Source organism: Colletotrichum siamense (genome assembly GCF_013390195.1).
Source record: "Colletotrichum siamense strain Cg363 chromosome Unknown KSG_Cg363_contig04, whole genome shotgun sequence".
Lineage (NCBI taxonomy): Eukaryota > Fungi > Ascomycota > Sordariomycetes > Glomerellales > Glomerellaceae > Colletotrichum > Colletotrichum siamense.
This window is the reverse complement of record NW_023501017.1, coordinates 1387771-1403873: the sequence shown is the minus strand read 5'-3', so window position 1 is coordinate 1403873 and position 16103 is coordinate 1387771. Positions and strand designations below refer to the sequence as shown.

General features: G+C 49.3%; 6 protein-coding genes across 6 annotated transcripts; 5 read left to right on the top strand and 1 right to left on the bottom strand.

The window, feature by feature from the left end:
- Window positions 1-1671: 1671 nt before the first annotated feature.
- On the top strand, window positions 1672-2466 carry CGCS363_v006311 (uncharacterized protein; the record flags this gene model as incomplete). The annotated part of the gene is made up of 2 exons (XM_036638160.1): window positions 1672-1716; window positions 1771-2466. The coding sequence occupies 2 exons, from the start codon at window positions 1672-1674 to the stop codon at window positions 2464-2466; spliced, it is 741 nt and encodes a 246-aa protein (XP_036496916.1).
- Window positions 2467-2624: 158 nt separating this feature from the next.
- On the top strand, window positions 2625-3317 carry CGCS363_v006310 (uncharacterized protein; the record flags this gene model as incomplete). The annotated part of the gene is made up of 1 exon (XM_036638159.1): window positions 2625-3317. One exon carries the CDS (start codon window positions 2625-2627, stop codon window positions 3315-3317), a length of 693 nt encoding a protein of 230 aa, XP_036496915.1.
- Window positions 3318-4128: 811 nt separating this feature from the next.
- pgxA (Exopolygalacturonase A) lies at window positions 4129-5747 on the top strand (the record flags this gene model as incomplete). The annotated part of the gene is made up of 7 exons (XM_036638158.1): window positions 4129-4582; window positions 4634-4848; window positions 4905-4977; window positions 5025-5309; window positions 5366-5427; window positions 5483-5584; window positions 5634-5747. The coding sequence occupies 7 exons, from the start codon at window positions 4129-4131 to the stop codon at window positions 5745-5747; spliced, it is 1305 nt and encodes a 434-aa protein (XP_036496698.1).
- Window positions 5748-6917: 1170 nt separating this feature from the next.
- Window positions 6918-11137, top strand: qutD-15 (Quinate permease; the record flags this gene model as incomplete). Its single annotated transcript, XM_036638157.1, has 15 exons — window positions 6918-6946; window positions 7003-7114; window positions 7174-7260; window positions 7318-7468; window positions 7524-7611; window positions 7669-8042; window positions 8097-8403; window positions 8467-8850; window positions 9532-9603; window positions 9670-9796; window positions 9856-10117; window positions 10167-10598; window positions 10651-10757; window positions 10816-10915; window positions 10965-11137. 15 exons carry the CDS (start codon window positions 6918-6920, stop codon window positions 11135-11137), a joined length of 2805 nt encoding a protein of 934 aa, XP_036496699.1.
- Window positions 11138-11407: 270 nt separating this feature from the next.
- yrbE-1 (putative oxidoreductase YrbE) lies at window positions 11408-12583 on the bottom strand (the record flags this gene model as incomplete). Its single annotated transcript, XM_036638156.1, has 3 exons — window positions 11408-11581; window positions 11638-11981; window positions 12034-12583. The coding sequence occupies 3 exons, from the start codon at window positions 12581-12583 to the stop codon at window positions 11408-11410; spliced, it is 1068 nt and encodes a 355-aa protein (XP_036496704.1).
- A 1463-nt stretch (window positions 12584-14046) lies between these two features.
- Window positions 14047-16057, top strand: CGCS363_v006306 (uncharacterized protein; the record flags this gene model as incomplete). The annotated part of the gene is made up of 4 exons (XM_036638155.1): window positions 14047-14120; window positions 14246-15120; window positions 15182-15860; window positions 15934-16057. 4 exons carry the CDS (start codon window positions 14047-14049, stop codon window positions 16055-16057), a joined length of 1752 nt encoding a protein of 583 aa, XP_036496705.1.
- Window positions 16058-16103: the final 46 nt, after the last annotated feature.

Below are 16103 nucleotides of genomic sequence, written 5' to 3'. Positions count from 1 at the left end.
TATTAACTACTATATAACTTTTATAGGGAAATAATTAAGGACTAGGATAGTTTATAGAGAAACTTCTATAATTATTTATAAAAATATATAAAAAAAGTGCGAATTACTAAGGAGTAAGTATCTCTTTCTTTATACTATTATAACTTATTACTCTTTTAATATTAAAATATTATTATTATACTATATTAATACTACTTATTATTATTTTAAAAATAGTAATAGTTTTTTTATAATTATTTAAAAGAATTAAAATAAAATATATAGATTTTTATATATATAATTTAATCTTTTAGTATAAAGCTTAATAATATACTAAATATACTACTACTTTCTATTAGTATATTTTAATAAAATAATATATTATTAAGCTAAAATATAGAGATATTTTAAATATATTAAAATAAACTTTAAAATAAATAAGCTATATTATTATAACCTATAAATAAGGATAACAGCTGAACGACCTACTTAGGTATTAGGCGGCTAGGACAGGATATTTATACTATAGGATCATAGGAATAATAAGAACTTACTTAGTATAGAAGAACTATAGTATAAATTATATAATAATAAAATAGGGAAATAATTAGTAAAGTATAGGATAAAACGTTTAGTAATTAGTTAGTATTACTAATTAATCGCAATTACTTTATATACCTAAGTAATTACTTCTAAGTAAATAAAGAATACTATTTAGGACTTATATATAGTATAACCTAAGCTTAGTTTAAAGTTAAACTCTTATAGCTCTTTAGTAATTAACTTAGTATTTATCCTTAAGATACTCTTAGCTTACTTTTACTACAAATTACTTATTAAGCCTAAGACTAATTACTTTAATCTCTAAAAACCTGATTTACTATAGCTTATAACCTTTAACCTAGACTATAACTTAGTGTACTGTTAGAACGTATTAATCCTTAGCTTCTATTAGCAGACCTTACTATTAGATAGCTAACCGTAACATATATAATATTAATTAAATTAAGTATTTTATATTATTAAGGTATAGTATTTTATTAAAAGAACTTAAGGATATATATATAATTACTATAGTATAATAGTAATTAATAAAGGTAATTAGATATATAGGGGGTGGTTAGAGTAAGGGGGACCTCTTATATATCCCTAGTTATATAAAAATTCACAAAAGAATTCTTCATAAAATGGATGGTGGTGTGTTCCTATCTTCTAGAGTTCAATCCGGACTATTCAACGTCACCAACATCAATGGTCTTAGGTTACCAGTATACACTTTGAGCGCATCGTACGAGTTTCCCAGATTTTACACAACGTTCATGCTGACCACACTCTTGGGGGATACACAACCTTGTCCACCTGCTGCTGGTGTTGCGTTGTGGCGCTTGAGCTGACCTGAGACCTCAAACTGGCAACACTAGGATGGGCGATTCTGACACGCGACTGGCTACTGAGTATCCTTTCCTACCAGGATCATTTCGCTTCTGGACCACGGCAGTACGTTTGGAGCCTACTGCGGGCCCAAATCCTTCTCATCAACCTCGACAGTCTGGAATAAACCATCGATCTCTCGGAGCAGATCCTAGCTAGCTGTACCCCGTACATGTATAGAAAATTGTCATTTAGCGGTGCATGCAATGTGGCTCCTTTTGGATTCCCGTCGGCAGCCTGCCTCTCGAGCGGTATGACAGGATGCGGGGCATGGGGTTCGGAATTCCCAGCTGGGTGTCACGACTGGGCTGTCAGACACCGACGCCAAATATGAGGGTGATCATTGACAAATCTTTGCAGATCCTAAAGCTGATTTGGCTTGTTGGTGCATTCAAAATCACACTTGGAGCGGCAGGGAGGCAGGCTGGAAGCAGGCTGAGGCTTGGCTATTGGGGGCCGTCAGCAGAACGGCTTGGCTCAAGACTCAGCTGTACATCGATGGACTCCTGTTGGTTGTCGAGTGAATCGGAGAGAAACAGCAGGACCAGATCTAGTAGCCTATTGTTCCACTTTTGTCTGGGACTCCTCGCCGTCTCCCGACGTCTTTCACTTCCACTTTCTTTCTCCCCACCGAACAAGCTCAGACGTGGAATCGCCTTTACAGTCTGGTCGACACGTCGAACCGTCCCCTCGAAGCTCTTCGCAATTGGCAACACGTGTACGATGCTAAAAACAATATTCGGCATTATCCTTATCCCGTTGACCTTCGGGGTCTCAGGGCACGAGAACTGGAACCAATGCTACTACCACGAGAACGCGGTCGCTCCTCCAGAACTGCTACCATGTCAAAACGAGACAGACGTGGGCCCAAACGACTACACTTGGTGCTGCTTTGCGGGTCATGAGTGTTTGGACCATAACAGCTGTTGGGACCCGAAAACAACTAACACATACCAATATGGCTGCAACGACGAAACGTATTCTCATTCAAGCTGCCCGCACAAGGGCGATCTAGATAGAGGTAAGCTGGGTGCAGTCACACTCCATTGGGCTTGATAATTAATTGATGATCGACTCTAGGCAAGTCCCCATGGATTGGCCTCGTGCGGTGCGACAGCAAAGACAGAGAAAGCGAAAACCAACCTTGGGTCTGCAACCACCCGGACACCTGCGGCGATAGGTGTCCCCTCGCGCCGGGCAACGCCGATGCTACGATGTCCGTTTGGCCTTTTACAATGATCGACCTGCCGGACCTGCCCAACCGCTGCACAGACCTGCGCAAACAGGTCACTGCGATCTTTGCGCCTACCGAAATTCCCAGTAAAGGATTCGTACCCGACGTAGCAACCGATATAGCCTCTAAGCCTCAAGCAACTCGAATTCCCATCAAAGACTCCGACGATGGTGGATTAAGCACAGGCGCCATTGCAGGTATTGCAGTCGGAGCAGCTCTGGGCGGTATTGCTATTCTCGCAGCCGTCTTCTTCATGTGGCGGCGACGTCGTGGGAAGGCCCAGGCCCAAACATCAGCACCGACACCGGCAACGGCACCAGCGCAATATCACCAGTCCTCTCCGGCCCCTCAATATCAGTCACCGGGAATGCCATCTTCACCTGATCCTTACCCTGGTTACGACAAGCACAGTATCGTGTATCCCAATTCACCCTCGACCTTCTCGGACGGTACGGGGATCCAGCGGCCTGTCTCAGACATGAGCATGAGTACCGTCTCTCCGACGCCCATGGGATCCCCACGGCCTCATCCCTCGCAATACTATCAACAGGGAGGCCACCCGGCCCAGGGATCCTATGGACATGGTTCGCACGCAGAGCTCTCGCACGACGCAAGGGCGGTGTACGAGATGCCCGAGATTCGAGAGAAGCCTGACAGATCTGAGCTACCGTGAAGGGAGTCATTCGAAGAATGATAATGCAAAGTGGCGGTAGGGAAGAATGTCTACGCTTTGTGTCCGGGTGGTTTCTCGGGGGCTTTTGCTTCTTTTGTTCTGTTGGGACATTTTAATCAGACACGTGTCGTCGTTTTCTTACCTCTACGAAGATGATCGGATGTCCCATATTCATGCGCGTACAATGTTGACTGGCCACCTCACTTTAAGCAAACAAGACCTAAAAGTCCTCTGGAAATATACAACTTTCTTCAAGACTAAAAAATATGTTTTATGAGAGGGCGATATGCTTACTCTTCGCAGTAACATATCCACTTATGCGGTTTGACTGGCTCGCGGTATCTCAAAGCGAGGGGCGCAGCAGCATTTCCGCCAATGCATCTGCTATCCGCATCGCGGGGTATGCAGGCAATGCAAAGTAACAAATCAGCAATGATTAACACAACGATGCCCCGCGTTCATCTCCGGAATACCCCAACTTTGAGGAAAGACCATTTCCCGGCCTTGATCGCCCGGTTAAATCCTGCGGGGTTGGCCTGCGCATGTGGAGGGAATTACGGTAGTACTAAGAAAGGAGCCAGTGCTTGCGGCCGTTGGGGTTGAGTCCATAGGCAAGTGAGGAGCCATTGAACTGCCACTCCTGCAAGTGCAAATAGTAAGGGTCAGGGGAGACGTCTCCTTTGAGTGTTATCCAAAGTGGATGCTGGTGGTAACTCATTTTAAGCTTATAAGTAATTGAAGAGACCAATGTCTTTCGCTTATTACCACGTCCTAATGTTTGTTCAGACTTCATTTGCTTCGTTCATTCAAAATGCACTTCTCAAACCTAGCCCTTATCTGTGTGGCAGCCGTCGCATCGGTATCAGGGTATGGTGTGCCGCCTCGGCCGAGCATCGTCCCGTTTCCGAAAGCTCCCGGCCGAGCGTTGCCCATCAGCCCAGCAAGAGACCCCTCCAAAGTCTGCATCGTATGCCCCAAGGCCGGAGGCGACTCGGCTGCTGCGATTCTTAAAGCTGCGCACGATTGCAACGATGGCGGCACTGTCGTCTTCATGCCCAATGCGACGTACACCATATCTAGCCGTGTCGACTTGACGTTCTTGAAGCACATCGACTTTGCGATCCTCGGAACCATTGTCTTCAATGATGACGTGACGTACTGGCAAACGAACACGTTTGCGTACCGTTACCAGAATGTGAACCTCATGTGGCGGTTTGGCGGTGAAGATGTCAACATCTATGGGCTTGGACAGGGAACAATCGATGGTAAGGGGTAGCTTTCACGAAGAGATGTTTCAAAGGGCTAATATGTACCAGGTCTTGGACAAACGTGGTGGAATGCTCTTGCTGGCAACTCAACCGTCGTCAGACCTCTGCTCCTTGGCACGGACGGCCTGAAGGGCGGGTCGATCACTGGACTCAAGATGATCAACTCTCCCAACTGGTTCAACATCATCGCTAACTCTTCCGACATCTTGGTCTCTGACATGGACCTGTCGGTCGTCGTAACAAACGTCACATCCCCGGCAAAGGTCAGTCGCTATTCCACCGACGGAAAAGGGGCTTCATCCGCTAATGCCACTTCCAGAATACCGACGGTTGGGATACCTATCGCAGTGATAACATAGTCATTCAGAACTCTGTGATTGATAACACTGATGGTAAGCGCGTACAAAACTGGCAGAATTTGTAAACTGAACTTTTGTAGACTGTGTGTCGTTCAAGCCCAACTCCACAGAGGTCCTTGTACAAGGTCTGGTTTGTAATGGATCGCATGGCATCTCTGTCGGCAGCCTCGGCCAATATCAAGGGCAGGTCGACATCATTGAAGATCTATACATCTACAACATCTCCATGTCAAACGCGTCGGATGGTGCTCGCATCAAAATCTGGCCCGGCGTACCGCCAAATACCACTGGGTCTGAGGCTGGGGGTGGACTCGGCCATGTGAGGAACGTGACGTACGAGAAATATCACAACGTAAACAACGACTGTGAGTACATGAGAATGACAGGAAAAGATGTAACCCCATTTTGACGATCTCAACAGGGGCCATTCAACTTACCCAATGCTACTTTGCCGCAAGCGATGAAGCATGCCAGCAATACCCAGTGAGCGAACGGAACTACCCTGCTGACGGTGTCGATGTGCTAACGATGGTTTCAGGCCACCCTTGTCATTGAAGACATCTTGTTCAAAGACTTCACGGGGACCACATCGGAGAAGAATGATCCGCGGGTTGGTTCGCTCATCTGCAGTGATCCTTCAGTAAGTGCCCTCACGAAATACCAAGTAGACGAGATCTAACGACGCGAAGGTTTGCAAGAACATCCAGGCTCACAACATAAACGTCTCACCTCCGAGCGGCAAGGACCCGAAGTGGACGTGCACCAACATGGATAACTCACTTCTGGACATTGATTGCATCTGAAGCTGTGTTGCATGACAGCATAAAATCTTAAACATCGCGTAGATGGCTTCAATAAGTTGCAACTTGCATTCATCCGCCTACGTGCTTCCCATCTCCTCCATCTTACAGGGACAAGGCTCTCTCGGAATTCGGCTTCTATCTCACCATCCATCTCGGTGCAATGTTTGTTGGTGGCTGAGACCAAGCCGGATCAGCCTGTACGCCAAGAAAACGGCTGCATGTGCTGAGCCAGAGCGAAATGACCGCCAAGCCTCTTGGCCAGCTCGGGGAAGCTTGTTTGGCAATCACAAGCACAGCACGACCTCTTTCTGCGCTTGCTCTGCTCTCCGTATCGACCTTCCGTGGTTTTCATCTTCAGTGATGATGGTCGCTGTGCGCATTCATAGATGTCTAAACCACGTAAGCTTCTTGGTCATGTTGTGTTGTCTAAGTTTCGATATAAATCGACAGGCGATCAATCAGAAGCACACGATTCTCTTGAAAAATAATTGCTGTCGCATGTAAAGTGTGAAAAGCTCGATATCGTACCCGGCAGGGGCAGATCATCGCTTTGAAGTTGGAAGAGGCAGGTGAAAGTAGCCAAGACGGTTAAATGGGCGGCCGAAGGATTAGGCACTGTTCTCTAGCATCACTACCATACCAGAGGAAGTTTGCACAACTATCTCCATTTTGAAAAGCAAAATGAATGATTGTTGTCTAGCTACTGGGAGCCTGTAACGATCAGGCTGCGACGCGTGTGCCCGGCCCCCCTCGTCTTGGTATCTGGCGTTTTTCTGGTTGGAGGAATTTCTCCCCCGAACTCGGGCGAAGTGCAGCTGCCTTGTCACCTTTTATCGTGCGATGGGTCGAACGAAAAAGTCCATTTGGGCCCCAACATCACAGACGCGCCCTACTTGCTCCCAAATGCGGCGTTGAGAAGGCACGCATCCATGCGCCCGCAGATGCCCAAGAGCCAACGTGATTCATCACTTCTAGGCCTTGCACTACCCCAGAACCCCAGACTGTGCCGCAATAGGGTGGGGAGTAAACACTCCATGGGGAAGGATCCGGGGTTGGTATAATATCCCCAGACGCCTCGCCGGTCGCGGACGGGGTTGGTGTCCTCATCTCTCGATCTAACTTCCACTGAATCTTTCATCTGGCTTACTGTCTACCATTAAAGTCGGCAAGATGGCGATGTCAGGGAGAGTTTATAGTTGGTAAGTTCAATGTCGCAGCTGCGATCTGATAGCGTGGGCTGATAAGTTTGCTACAGGTACTCCGCCCTTTTGGCGGCGATGTGTATGGTGCTCTACGGCTTTGACGCCTCCGTGTTCAATTCCGTACAGGCATCAGACAACTGGCTAGCCTACTTCGATCTCGACAAGGTACACATCCCAAGATAACGATGATATGCATGATGACAAGACGCTGAGACACGGCTTAGGACGAAGACACACAGCTGATTGGCCTCATCAACACGGCATACACTATTGGAGCTATCGTAGCTGGTTTCTTCATTGGCGGACCTCTGGTAAAAACACAACATACTTGAAGGTAATTCTCGAAGCAATTCTGACACCTTTGACAGGCCGACTTCGCTGGACGCAGAGTTGGAATGGGTGCTGGCTGCCTCGTCACCATCATCGCCGCGTTTATGCAAGCTTTCGCGCCACGACATAACCTTGGAGTCTTCATCGCTGGGCGTGTCATCATTGGTCTTGGGCAGGGGATGGCCTTGAGTGAGTCGCCATGACTCGATTTTGCTGTTCGAGAAGTCTTGCTAATTGCGAGCAGCGGCTGGTCCCGTGTACATCAACGAGATTACTCCGGCTGAGATTAGAGGTGTTGTCATGACGTTTTGGCAGCTGAACTTCAGCGTTGGGTATGGAGGACTCCATCGTCAAGAATCAATCATAACGCGAAGGCTAATTATTCGCAGATCGTTCATTGCTTACTGGATCAATTACGCGTGCTCTCTCCGCAGGGAGGAACTTGGAGACTGGGATTGGCGAATGGTCGTCCTCTTCCAGATCCTTGTTCCGACTATCGTTTGCACCCTTCTGTGGACGATCCCTGAGTCACCCAGATGGTACATCCAGAAGAACAAGCCCGAGAAAGCACACAAGGCCATCTGCTCTCTCCGAAACAGCCAAGAAGAAGCCGAGCAGGAGCTCCTCACCATCAGAGAGGCTATTGAGTATGAGAAGGAGGCTATCAGCACGAACTACACGGCCCTCTTCAAGGATCCTTCCGTCCGAAAACGCCTGTTCTTGACTATGATCCTCAACGTTGGACAGCAACTCACCGGCCAAGGTACCCTCCCCACCCTCTCATCTACTGCCCTATTCCTGACATGAATCTTCCGAGGCACCCTCAACAACTATTCTACCGCAATCTACCGGAAGGTTTGGCCCGATACCAGAACAATCAACCTCATCAACGCACTCAATGGAACTTTCGGTATCCTATTCACACTCAATGCGATGTGGACTGCAGATCGGTACGGCCGCCGATGGCTGTTCATGGTTGGTGCAGTCGGTATGGGTCTGTGTATGCTCCTGGTCCCAGTTGTCAGCTTGGCTACCCCGGAACTTGAGGGAGGTGTAAAGTCGCAATCAGTCGGCATTGCGATCGTATTCCTCCTCTTCTTGTTTGCATTTTTCTACAAGCCCAGGTAAGCTCTGCATCAACTACTTTCCCTGTCGTGATTCTTTGACCCGATGCTAATGTTTCTTAGTTGGGGTGCAACTGTCTGGATCTACACCGCCGAGGTCTTCTCCATGAACATCAGAGCTCAAGCTGTCGGAATGTGCTCTCAATCCCAGAACGTCGCCAACACAATTTTCCAACAATTCTTTCCCACATTTCTGAAGAACACCGGACTCAAATGTCTCTTCTTTTTCATGGCGGTTAACTTCTTGCTGGTCGCATACGTCTGGTTCTTCATCCCTGAAACCAAGAAGGTCCCCCTGGAAGAGATCGACGTTCTTTTCGGTGGCGCCAACCATGTTGAGAAGGGTAGCCAGCTGGTCAGCCTCGGTCCCGAGACAACAACCAAGGATGCTGCTATTGGAGAACAGACTTTAGGGAAGAAGCAGGACGGTGAAACCCGGCAAGTCTAGTACGAAACCTGTCGGATCGCTCCATGGGGGGGAAACATTTCGGTTGCCGGATGAATTCTCGCTCGATTGGGATGAACGAAGCTTCATCCGAGGATAAGCTTAAACATCATTATTTTAACTCTTAATAACGTTAAGAATTGAGTTGCCTACGCCACGAAGCTTGGTTCTGCAGCTTAACAACCGGCTAGGATGTGCGGGGCATGCTCTACCCGATGCACTATGCAGGGAATCTAGTCAATAGAACTATTGTTCAATTTTCAAATTCGTAACATGGGACACCAGAATTCCAGAAGAACGCGACACCAACAACATAAAGAGGAAACACATCCTCAAGTACTAGGCGGCCATTGGCGGGTCAGCTAATGACAGTTAGCAACCTAGTACACAAACAGCTGACGAGAAGAGACTGAGCTTCAGGGGGTGCGGGGTAAATGCGGGGTCAATCTCGCGGCCATTGCCCCATTCCGTCCAGATGAGGTAACGAAACCCGCAAAGTTCCCTTCACATCTCACCGTCCCCAAATTTCCAGCAGTCATTCGATCCGAAGATATTGCGCTCAGCAGGCGAACATCACCAAGCTGGTGACCTTCCGTGTGGATAATCTGACACATCTCTTGTTCGGAGGATCACCTCATCGTGGGGATGCCTGAGCATGAGGCGGGAAATCTAACGTGGACCAGCTCATTACCATCACTTTTCGACGTCTACAAGTCTACATCTGGGGGGCAAATTGCCCGGGAATCCGAGGATGAGTATGTTTGATTCATAGTGTCGAGACATTGTTGCATGCTTGTTCAGCTAATACTGCTCACTTGCAGCCGCCGCGCATCAGATCATTCGGCGTCTGTCCCGATCGCTCTCAGTCAGCACGGAATCGGGCGACCTTTCGAGGATAAAGAAAAGTCTAGGCTGTTTATGCACTATATAAATGACCTTTCCATGTGGGTAAGACTAGACTTAGACTTCTCTCGTCTATCAGGAAGGCTTGGCTCATCATCATCTAGGTCGATGTTTGCGACGTCAAAAGACATTTCGGTACAGAAGTCCCCAAGAGAGCTTGCCATTCGCCCTTGTTGGCCTACTCGATCATTGCCCTTGCATCTCGAAGTCTCTGCTCCATAGCAGGAACAGACGACTCAAAACCATCGACGTACTACAGCCATGCCCTTCAGTATCTTATCCCAATTTTGGACAGCTCATTTGAAGCATTGAACGAAGAAGTGCTAGCCGCGATTGTCATCCTCAGGCAGTACGAAGAGATGACCGGTAAGGTCTGATATCCGTCACAATAATGCACTTGTCTAATCCGATGTAGATTCTGACTTCGGTGTCCACCTTTCTGGCAGCTCAAAACTGTTGAACTCCATGTTCAGCCTAGCAAGCAAAGGAGGCTTGGGAGAGGCAGCAAGTTGGATCGTCCTTCGACAAGATTACTGGGTGGCGCTTGTCAAGTCACAGCCCATGAGCATCAATTTGGACAGCTACAAAGGCTCAAGCTCATTTGTCCGAACTGAACCGGAATGCTTGGCCAATCGTGCAGTATTTCTATGCGCACAAGCCATCGCGTACGCCTTTCAACCAGCGGCAATCAGGGACCTCGATAGGTGGAATAAGCTCAATCAGGAGCTGGGGAACTGGTTGATCTCTAATCCATGGCACGCGGATCCTCTCTGGGTTGAACCGCCGCATACTAACAGCGCCAACGGCTCCGCGTTCCCCACAATCTGGATGACGCATCCCGCTCACGGTAGGTTGAGGTACTTTGAAACCTTGGGGGTTTTCATGGCTGACGTATGAAGTGGTTGGATATCAACACTACAGCTTGGCACGGATGGTCCTGCACATCTTCAATCCTTACTTGAGTAAGCCGAGTCTTGACACTTTCAAGAAGAGAAGGGAGTCGGAGGTGAGCTCATTGATGAAATCGTGGCGTAATTTTGATAGCTAATGGTCATGGACTATAGAAAGCTGTTCTCGACAACTTTCGAGTGCTGCTGGGGCTCGCTATGAGCAATCCTTCTGTTGTCAACGCAGGGTTCACTGCATCGCATACCTTGAGGGCCTGTGAGGTATCCTGTGTAGTCTCAAGCAGTAGTCAAACTAACGTTTCCAGGTGGTGTCTATCTCACTGACCCCAAAGAACAGCAGGAAAGCCTGGAGTTCCTGAGGAAGACTCATCTAAGAACCGGGTGGTTGACGAAGGATCTCATCGAGCAATTGACAGTCCAGTGGTCTCAGGATGGTAGTAGCAGTGCCTTTGGTCATCTTTTCTCGGAAAAGACGTGACAACCTCTCGTCGTTTCATCTACTACTCGATAGGTTTTGGATCTTTCATCATCTTCATAGGTACCTGTACCTTACTTCAAAGAAAGCCCACGAAACAGATCCCTGTCATGCCGCTTTTAACACGAAGCTCACGTGCGTGTGTAGTACAAAAGGAAACAGACATGTATGTGATGGATATCGGCAGGAGATTGCCGGGCAAAGTCTCTATGCCTTCCCGGTCATTCAATAAATTGGCTAAGAAATCTGTTCTATTATATCCTGTGAAACCTATTACAACTTGCCCTGCTTCTCAATGCGACGACCAGTCTCATCAAAGTACAGCTTCTTTCCTGTCAACAGTGCCTCTTGCAAGTAAGAGCCGATCTGAACTGCCTGGACAGCCCCAGTCAACTTCAATGGAAGCGGGGTGTTGTCGAGGGCAGCTGCTGTGAACTCGTTCGCCTCCTGTGATTATGATTAGCCTACTACTGATGGGTAATGAAGTACGGCGAGACACTTACGGCAACAAATGCGTACTCAAATCTACCGTAGTAGTGAGCAGGGACCTCTCTTGTGATACCCTGGGGGCCATAGATGTTGACAAAGTTGGACTGGGGGTTGCCGTTGACTGTGAGCTTGCCGGCAGTACCAATGAACTCCGTAGTGTCTTCCTGACCATGGGCCATCATGCGGGAGTTGTAGAAGTAGGCGATCTTGCCGCCCCAAAACTCGACGATGCCGACGGCGTTGTCACAGTCACCATGCTCCGCCAGCTCAGGAGAGACTGCAGTGATACCCGAGGCTGACACCGACTTCACCACTGAATCGTCACCGAAGAACCACATTGCCAGGTCAATGTCGTGTACTGAAGACATGTGTCAGTGTTGCAATATCATTCGGGTCACAGGTCTGCTTACCACTCATGTCAACAAAGCAGCCACCGTTGAGAGCGGCGTACTGGACGAAGAAACCGCTGGGGTCATGCTTGTCGCAAGTCTGGGACCTGATAATTGAAGGCCTTCCAATCAAACCAGCCTGGGTCTTCTCGAAAGCATCCCTGTAGGATGCATCGAAGCGGCGGGAGAAGCCGCACATGACCTTAAGGTGAGGCTTCTGTTGAGCAGCCTTCACCAGCTCCATGGACTTCTCAATGCTGAGAGAGATGGGCTTCTCGCAAAGGACGTGGAGGTTCTTCTCGACAGCCTTGAGGGCCTGCTCGGCGTGGACCTTGGTGACAGTCGCGATGACGACGGCCTGAAGCCCCTGGTGCTTGATCATCTGGTCGTAGTCGGTGTAGAGAGTCACGCCGTAGGGCTCAAGGTTCTCCTTCGCCCAGGCCAGTTCAGTCTGATCCGGTGTGAAGGCCGCGACGAGTTCCGCGCGAGGGGTACGGTGGAGGAAGTTGACAGCATGACGCTTGCCCATACGGCCAAGGCCAGAGGCAGCGATCTTGAGCCTTTGCACCATTATGATAGTCGTGATATGAAAGGGTAATGTTCGTCCTTGCTGTCTGGGCAGTCGTCTCAAGGGTTACCAAAGAGTGTACCGGTAAAGACGAGAAGCTGTGGGTTGTGACTTGACGAGAGACAGTCGAACGGGATGAACTATCGTCGTCTTATATACAAGATGTCAGGAGTCGCATGCACGAAAATGGAGCAAATGCGTTTGTATCTACACAATACTCCGCGCGAGGTTTAACCCTTTACCCCAAGGTCAGTAGTCCGGGGAAGTGCGGGATTCGGAAACTCATAGCGCAAGATGCCATGGTTGGAGGCTGAAGCTGTTGCATATGGCTGCGACCAACATCACTCTACAGGCCAATCATAGACAATCGCTGTCTCGTTGAAGCCGAAAATCGCGGAAAATGTTGCCTAGAATGTCAAACACAGAGAGCCGGACACGTCTCCGTGACGATCCCGACTGCGGGGAAGTGGAGTCCGGTTGGCGGCCGAGTCATGTGGGGGTCGCTTGAGATTCCGCCCCTTTTTAACCCTTTTGAGCGCATGAGGTAGCAAAAACCCGACACCAAAACGTCACACATTTCCAAGGACGCGGAGTAGTCCTGAAAATAGATGAGGCTTTCCGGGCGGATACTGACGTCGGAAAGATCTGCCGTGATCTCTTCTTTTCCGATCAAAGCCAACTCTAAAGAGAGTTGTACGGTCGGCGTTGCTTGAATTAGCCAAACAGGAATGGCTGGACGGGCAGAATTCCTGCTCTCCAGAGTCTAGACAGGCGCCCGGCAGCAGACGAAAAGTCTGGCAATTCAACAGCCTTTAGACTGAAGGAAGTCAAAAGCCAAACCACAGGTTTGGTGCTTGGCATCGTCGTTACAGCTGATGTCAATCTCGTGTTTGAAAACTCAATCTGAACTATCAGGTAAGCTTGCCACGAGACCGTCGTCGCAACCTGTGCCGGCGACTATGCGCGGCAGCGCCAGGCCGGGAACCCTCGGCGTTCTGCCCGCCCCGTTTCCCCCAATTTTCCCCCGCACTCAAAAGCTTGCCTGGCGCGCTGAATCTGGATAAAAAAGAGCGAAAGCCCACGGGATGCATGGTGGGCGCCTCCCACCGGCAGACCGATTTACAGCCCGTTTTCTCTTGCCATTCAACACAAACCCCCCACCAAACGCGTGTATCCCGCGCACTCCGCGAGCCGTTTTTCATCCCGCCGGATGAGATCACTGATCAATCTGGGGTTGTCTCAATGCCCGCTCCAGGGGCCGTGAGGAGGCGGGGCTGCGAGAGCTGTCGTGCAAGGTAAGTCATTCCGCGCTTGAGGGTGTTGAGGTAGTCCGCGGAGGGAAGCCTCCGTTTGGATGAACTAGACGCCACAGTCAGCCCTACCAACTTCCCCATGTTTGCTGATATGAGTCCGGTTGTCACACAGGCATATTAAATGTGAGTAGTGGGGTTGACACCCATTATCGAATGGCTCCCGAGTACTTGGTTAACCGTGACGGCTTGATGATGCAGGCGACAAAGGAGACCCGTGTGGTCAGTGTGTTAGTAAAGGAAGGTCATGTGTCCGAGCTACTAAGCTCAAGTTCAGACATATAACTGTCACTGGGTATGACCACCCTTAGTGGAAAAGCAAATATGCCTCTTGCTAACAGTATGGCTACTTCAGTGACGGTGACGGAAATCGTGGAGAACCTCAATACGAGTTTTCCGAGACACAGAAGTGGTGCAAGATTAATAGCAAGAGGATACGCTTCATCGACGAGACAACAGATATCAACAGCATACACAACGACGACTACGATTCGGACGAAGACGTCGTTTCTGAAGAGGAACCAGCACCGCCCAGTCCACCAAAAGCGAACCAGCGACGAAGGAGGGAAAGTTCAAACAGAGTTGCCTGGGCACCGTTCAGCGATGGTGCGAATTCAAACCTCAATCCTCCAGGGCCTGAAGAGGGTAGTCCTCTTCCCATCGAGCGAGGAATTCCATATCCCTTGACCAAGCTTCCCGCTCTTCACCCGCATGCTCCATACGACAGTCCAGATTCTGCAGGACAGGCCTCTTTGGATGATCTGCCTCGTACCGTCTCTCCGGTGCCACGAAGCCAGCTATCTGGGCCCATCGGATCCATTAGTTCCATCGGTAGCAATAGTGTTAGCGAAGACCCAAGTCTTCCCGAACCTCAACGATCCTTCCACTCATCCAACTTTCCGCTCAAAGACCACCGAGAGGCGAACTTGGTACGATACTTTCTCGAATTCATCGCGCCCCCGTTCGACTATGGAGATCCACACCACCGGTTCACGACCGTGCTGCCGCAACATGCTGCCATCAGTCCGTTGCTACTGAACGCCATTCTAGCGATCGCGGCGAAGTCAAGAGATGAGGAAGAGACGCTAGCATTCTTCGACAAACCAGCCGAGCACTACTATGCGGTGGCTTTGAGCTTGCTGAGCCCAGTGTTGATCGATCCCAGCGCGGAGGTAGACGACCTGCACGTAACTGCGGCGGTTCTCCTCCGACTCTACAACAGCATAAGCGGTGAGCGCCCGACAAGTTACTTGACATGAACGCGGTCGGAGCGTACTGACCCTGTCTTTAGAACTTGACCTGGCCTCTCTTGACAAACCTTTGGTAGATCATAGCACAATCTGGGAGTTTCTCACGTCGCGCGCCAACTTCACCACGAAGGGTAGTCTCTCAGAAGCGGCATTCTCAGGGTGGCTACGGCTCGAGATTTGGCGCTCAGTGATGCAACAAGAAACCCTCGAGTTTAAGTTGGATCATCTTGACCTCGATCGCTCTCTTCAGCCTGCAGACAACGAAACATGGGCCTGGAGAATGATCTTGCACACAATTGATATCATCGGATACTGTTTCGGCGACGAAACGAACTCTACAGTCTACGCAAAGCTTTCAAGCTACGCGGCCCAGTGGATGAAAGCAGCCCCAGAAACGTTCCTACCCATATTTGTCGAGAACCCTCCCAACGAGGGCGTCTTTCCTGAGATACTTCTCATCAACGACTCTGTTGTCGTCGGGCTGCAGTTCTACCATCTCAATCGGATACTCTTAACGGCGCACAACCCGAACGTGCCACGCCTGGGAAAGAACCTCAAGTTGGCGGCTCAGACACTAGACGTTGGTTTTCTCTCTTTCATCACATACCCCGACATCGGCATGCTAAACTTTGGTGCCCTTGTCCAGAACGAAATCATCAACGACATCAAAATCATGTGCGGCATTGCAGAGTCACATGGGAGAAGCACGCCAGCGCACATGTAAGTTTCGATCTTCCTTTCCGGCGTCGCCGAAGGCCGCTGAATAACACGGAGATCCCTCCCCTGGTCGTAGAATTGCGTGTATGGGTATTGCCCTGGCCGGCGACAGATTCAGATCGTACCCCGAACAAGAAGCGCTATGCCAGGTGTTCTCCTCGACGGCAGAGGCCTATGCCTGGGACACCGCTCTCATGTAAGTTTTACCGCAGCTGGGACTCGGTGATTTGATATTCGACAAGGCAC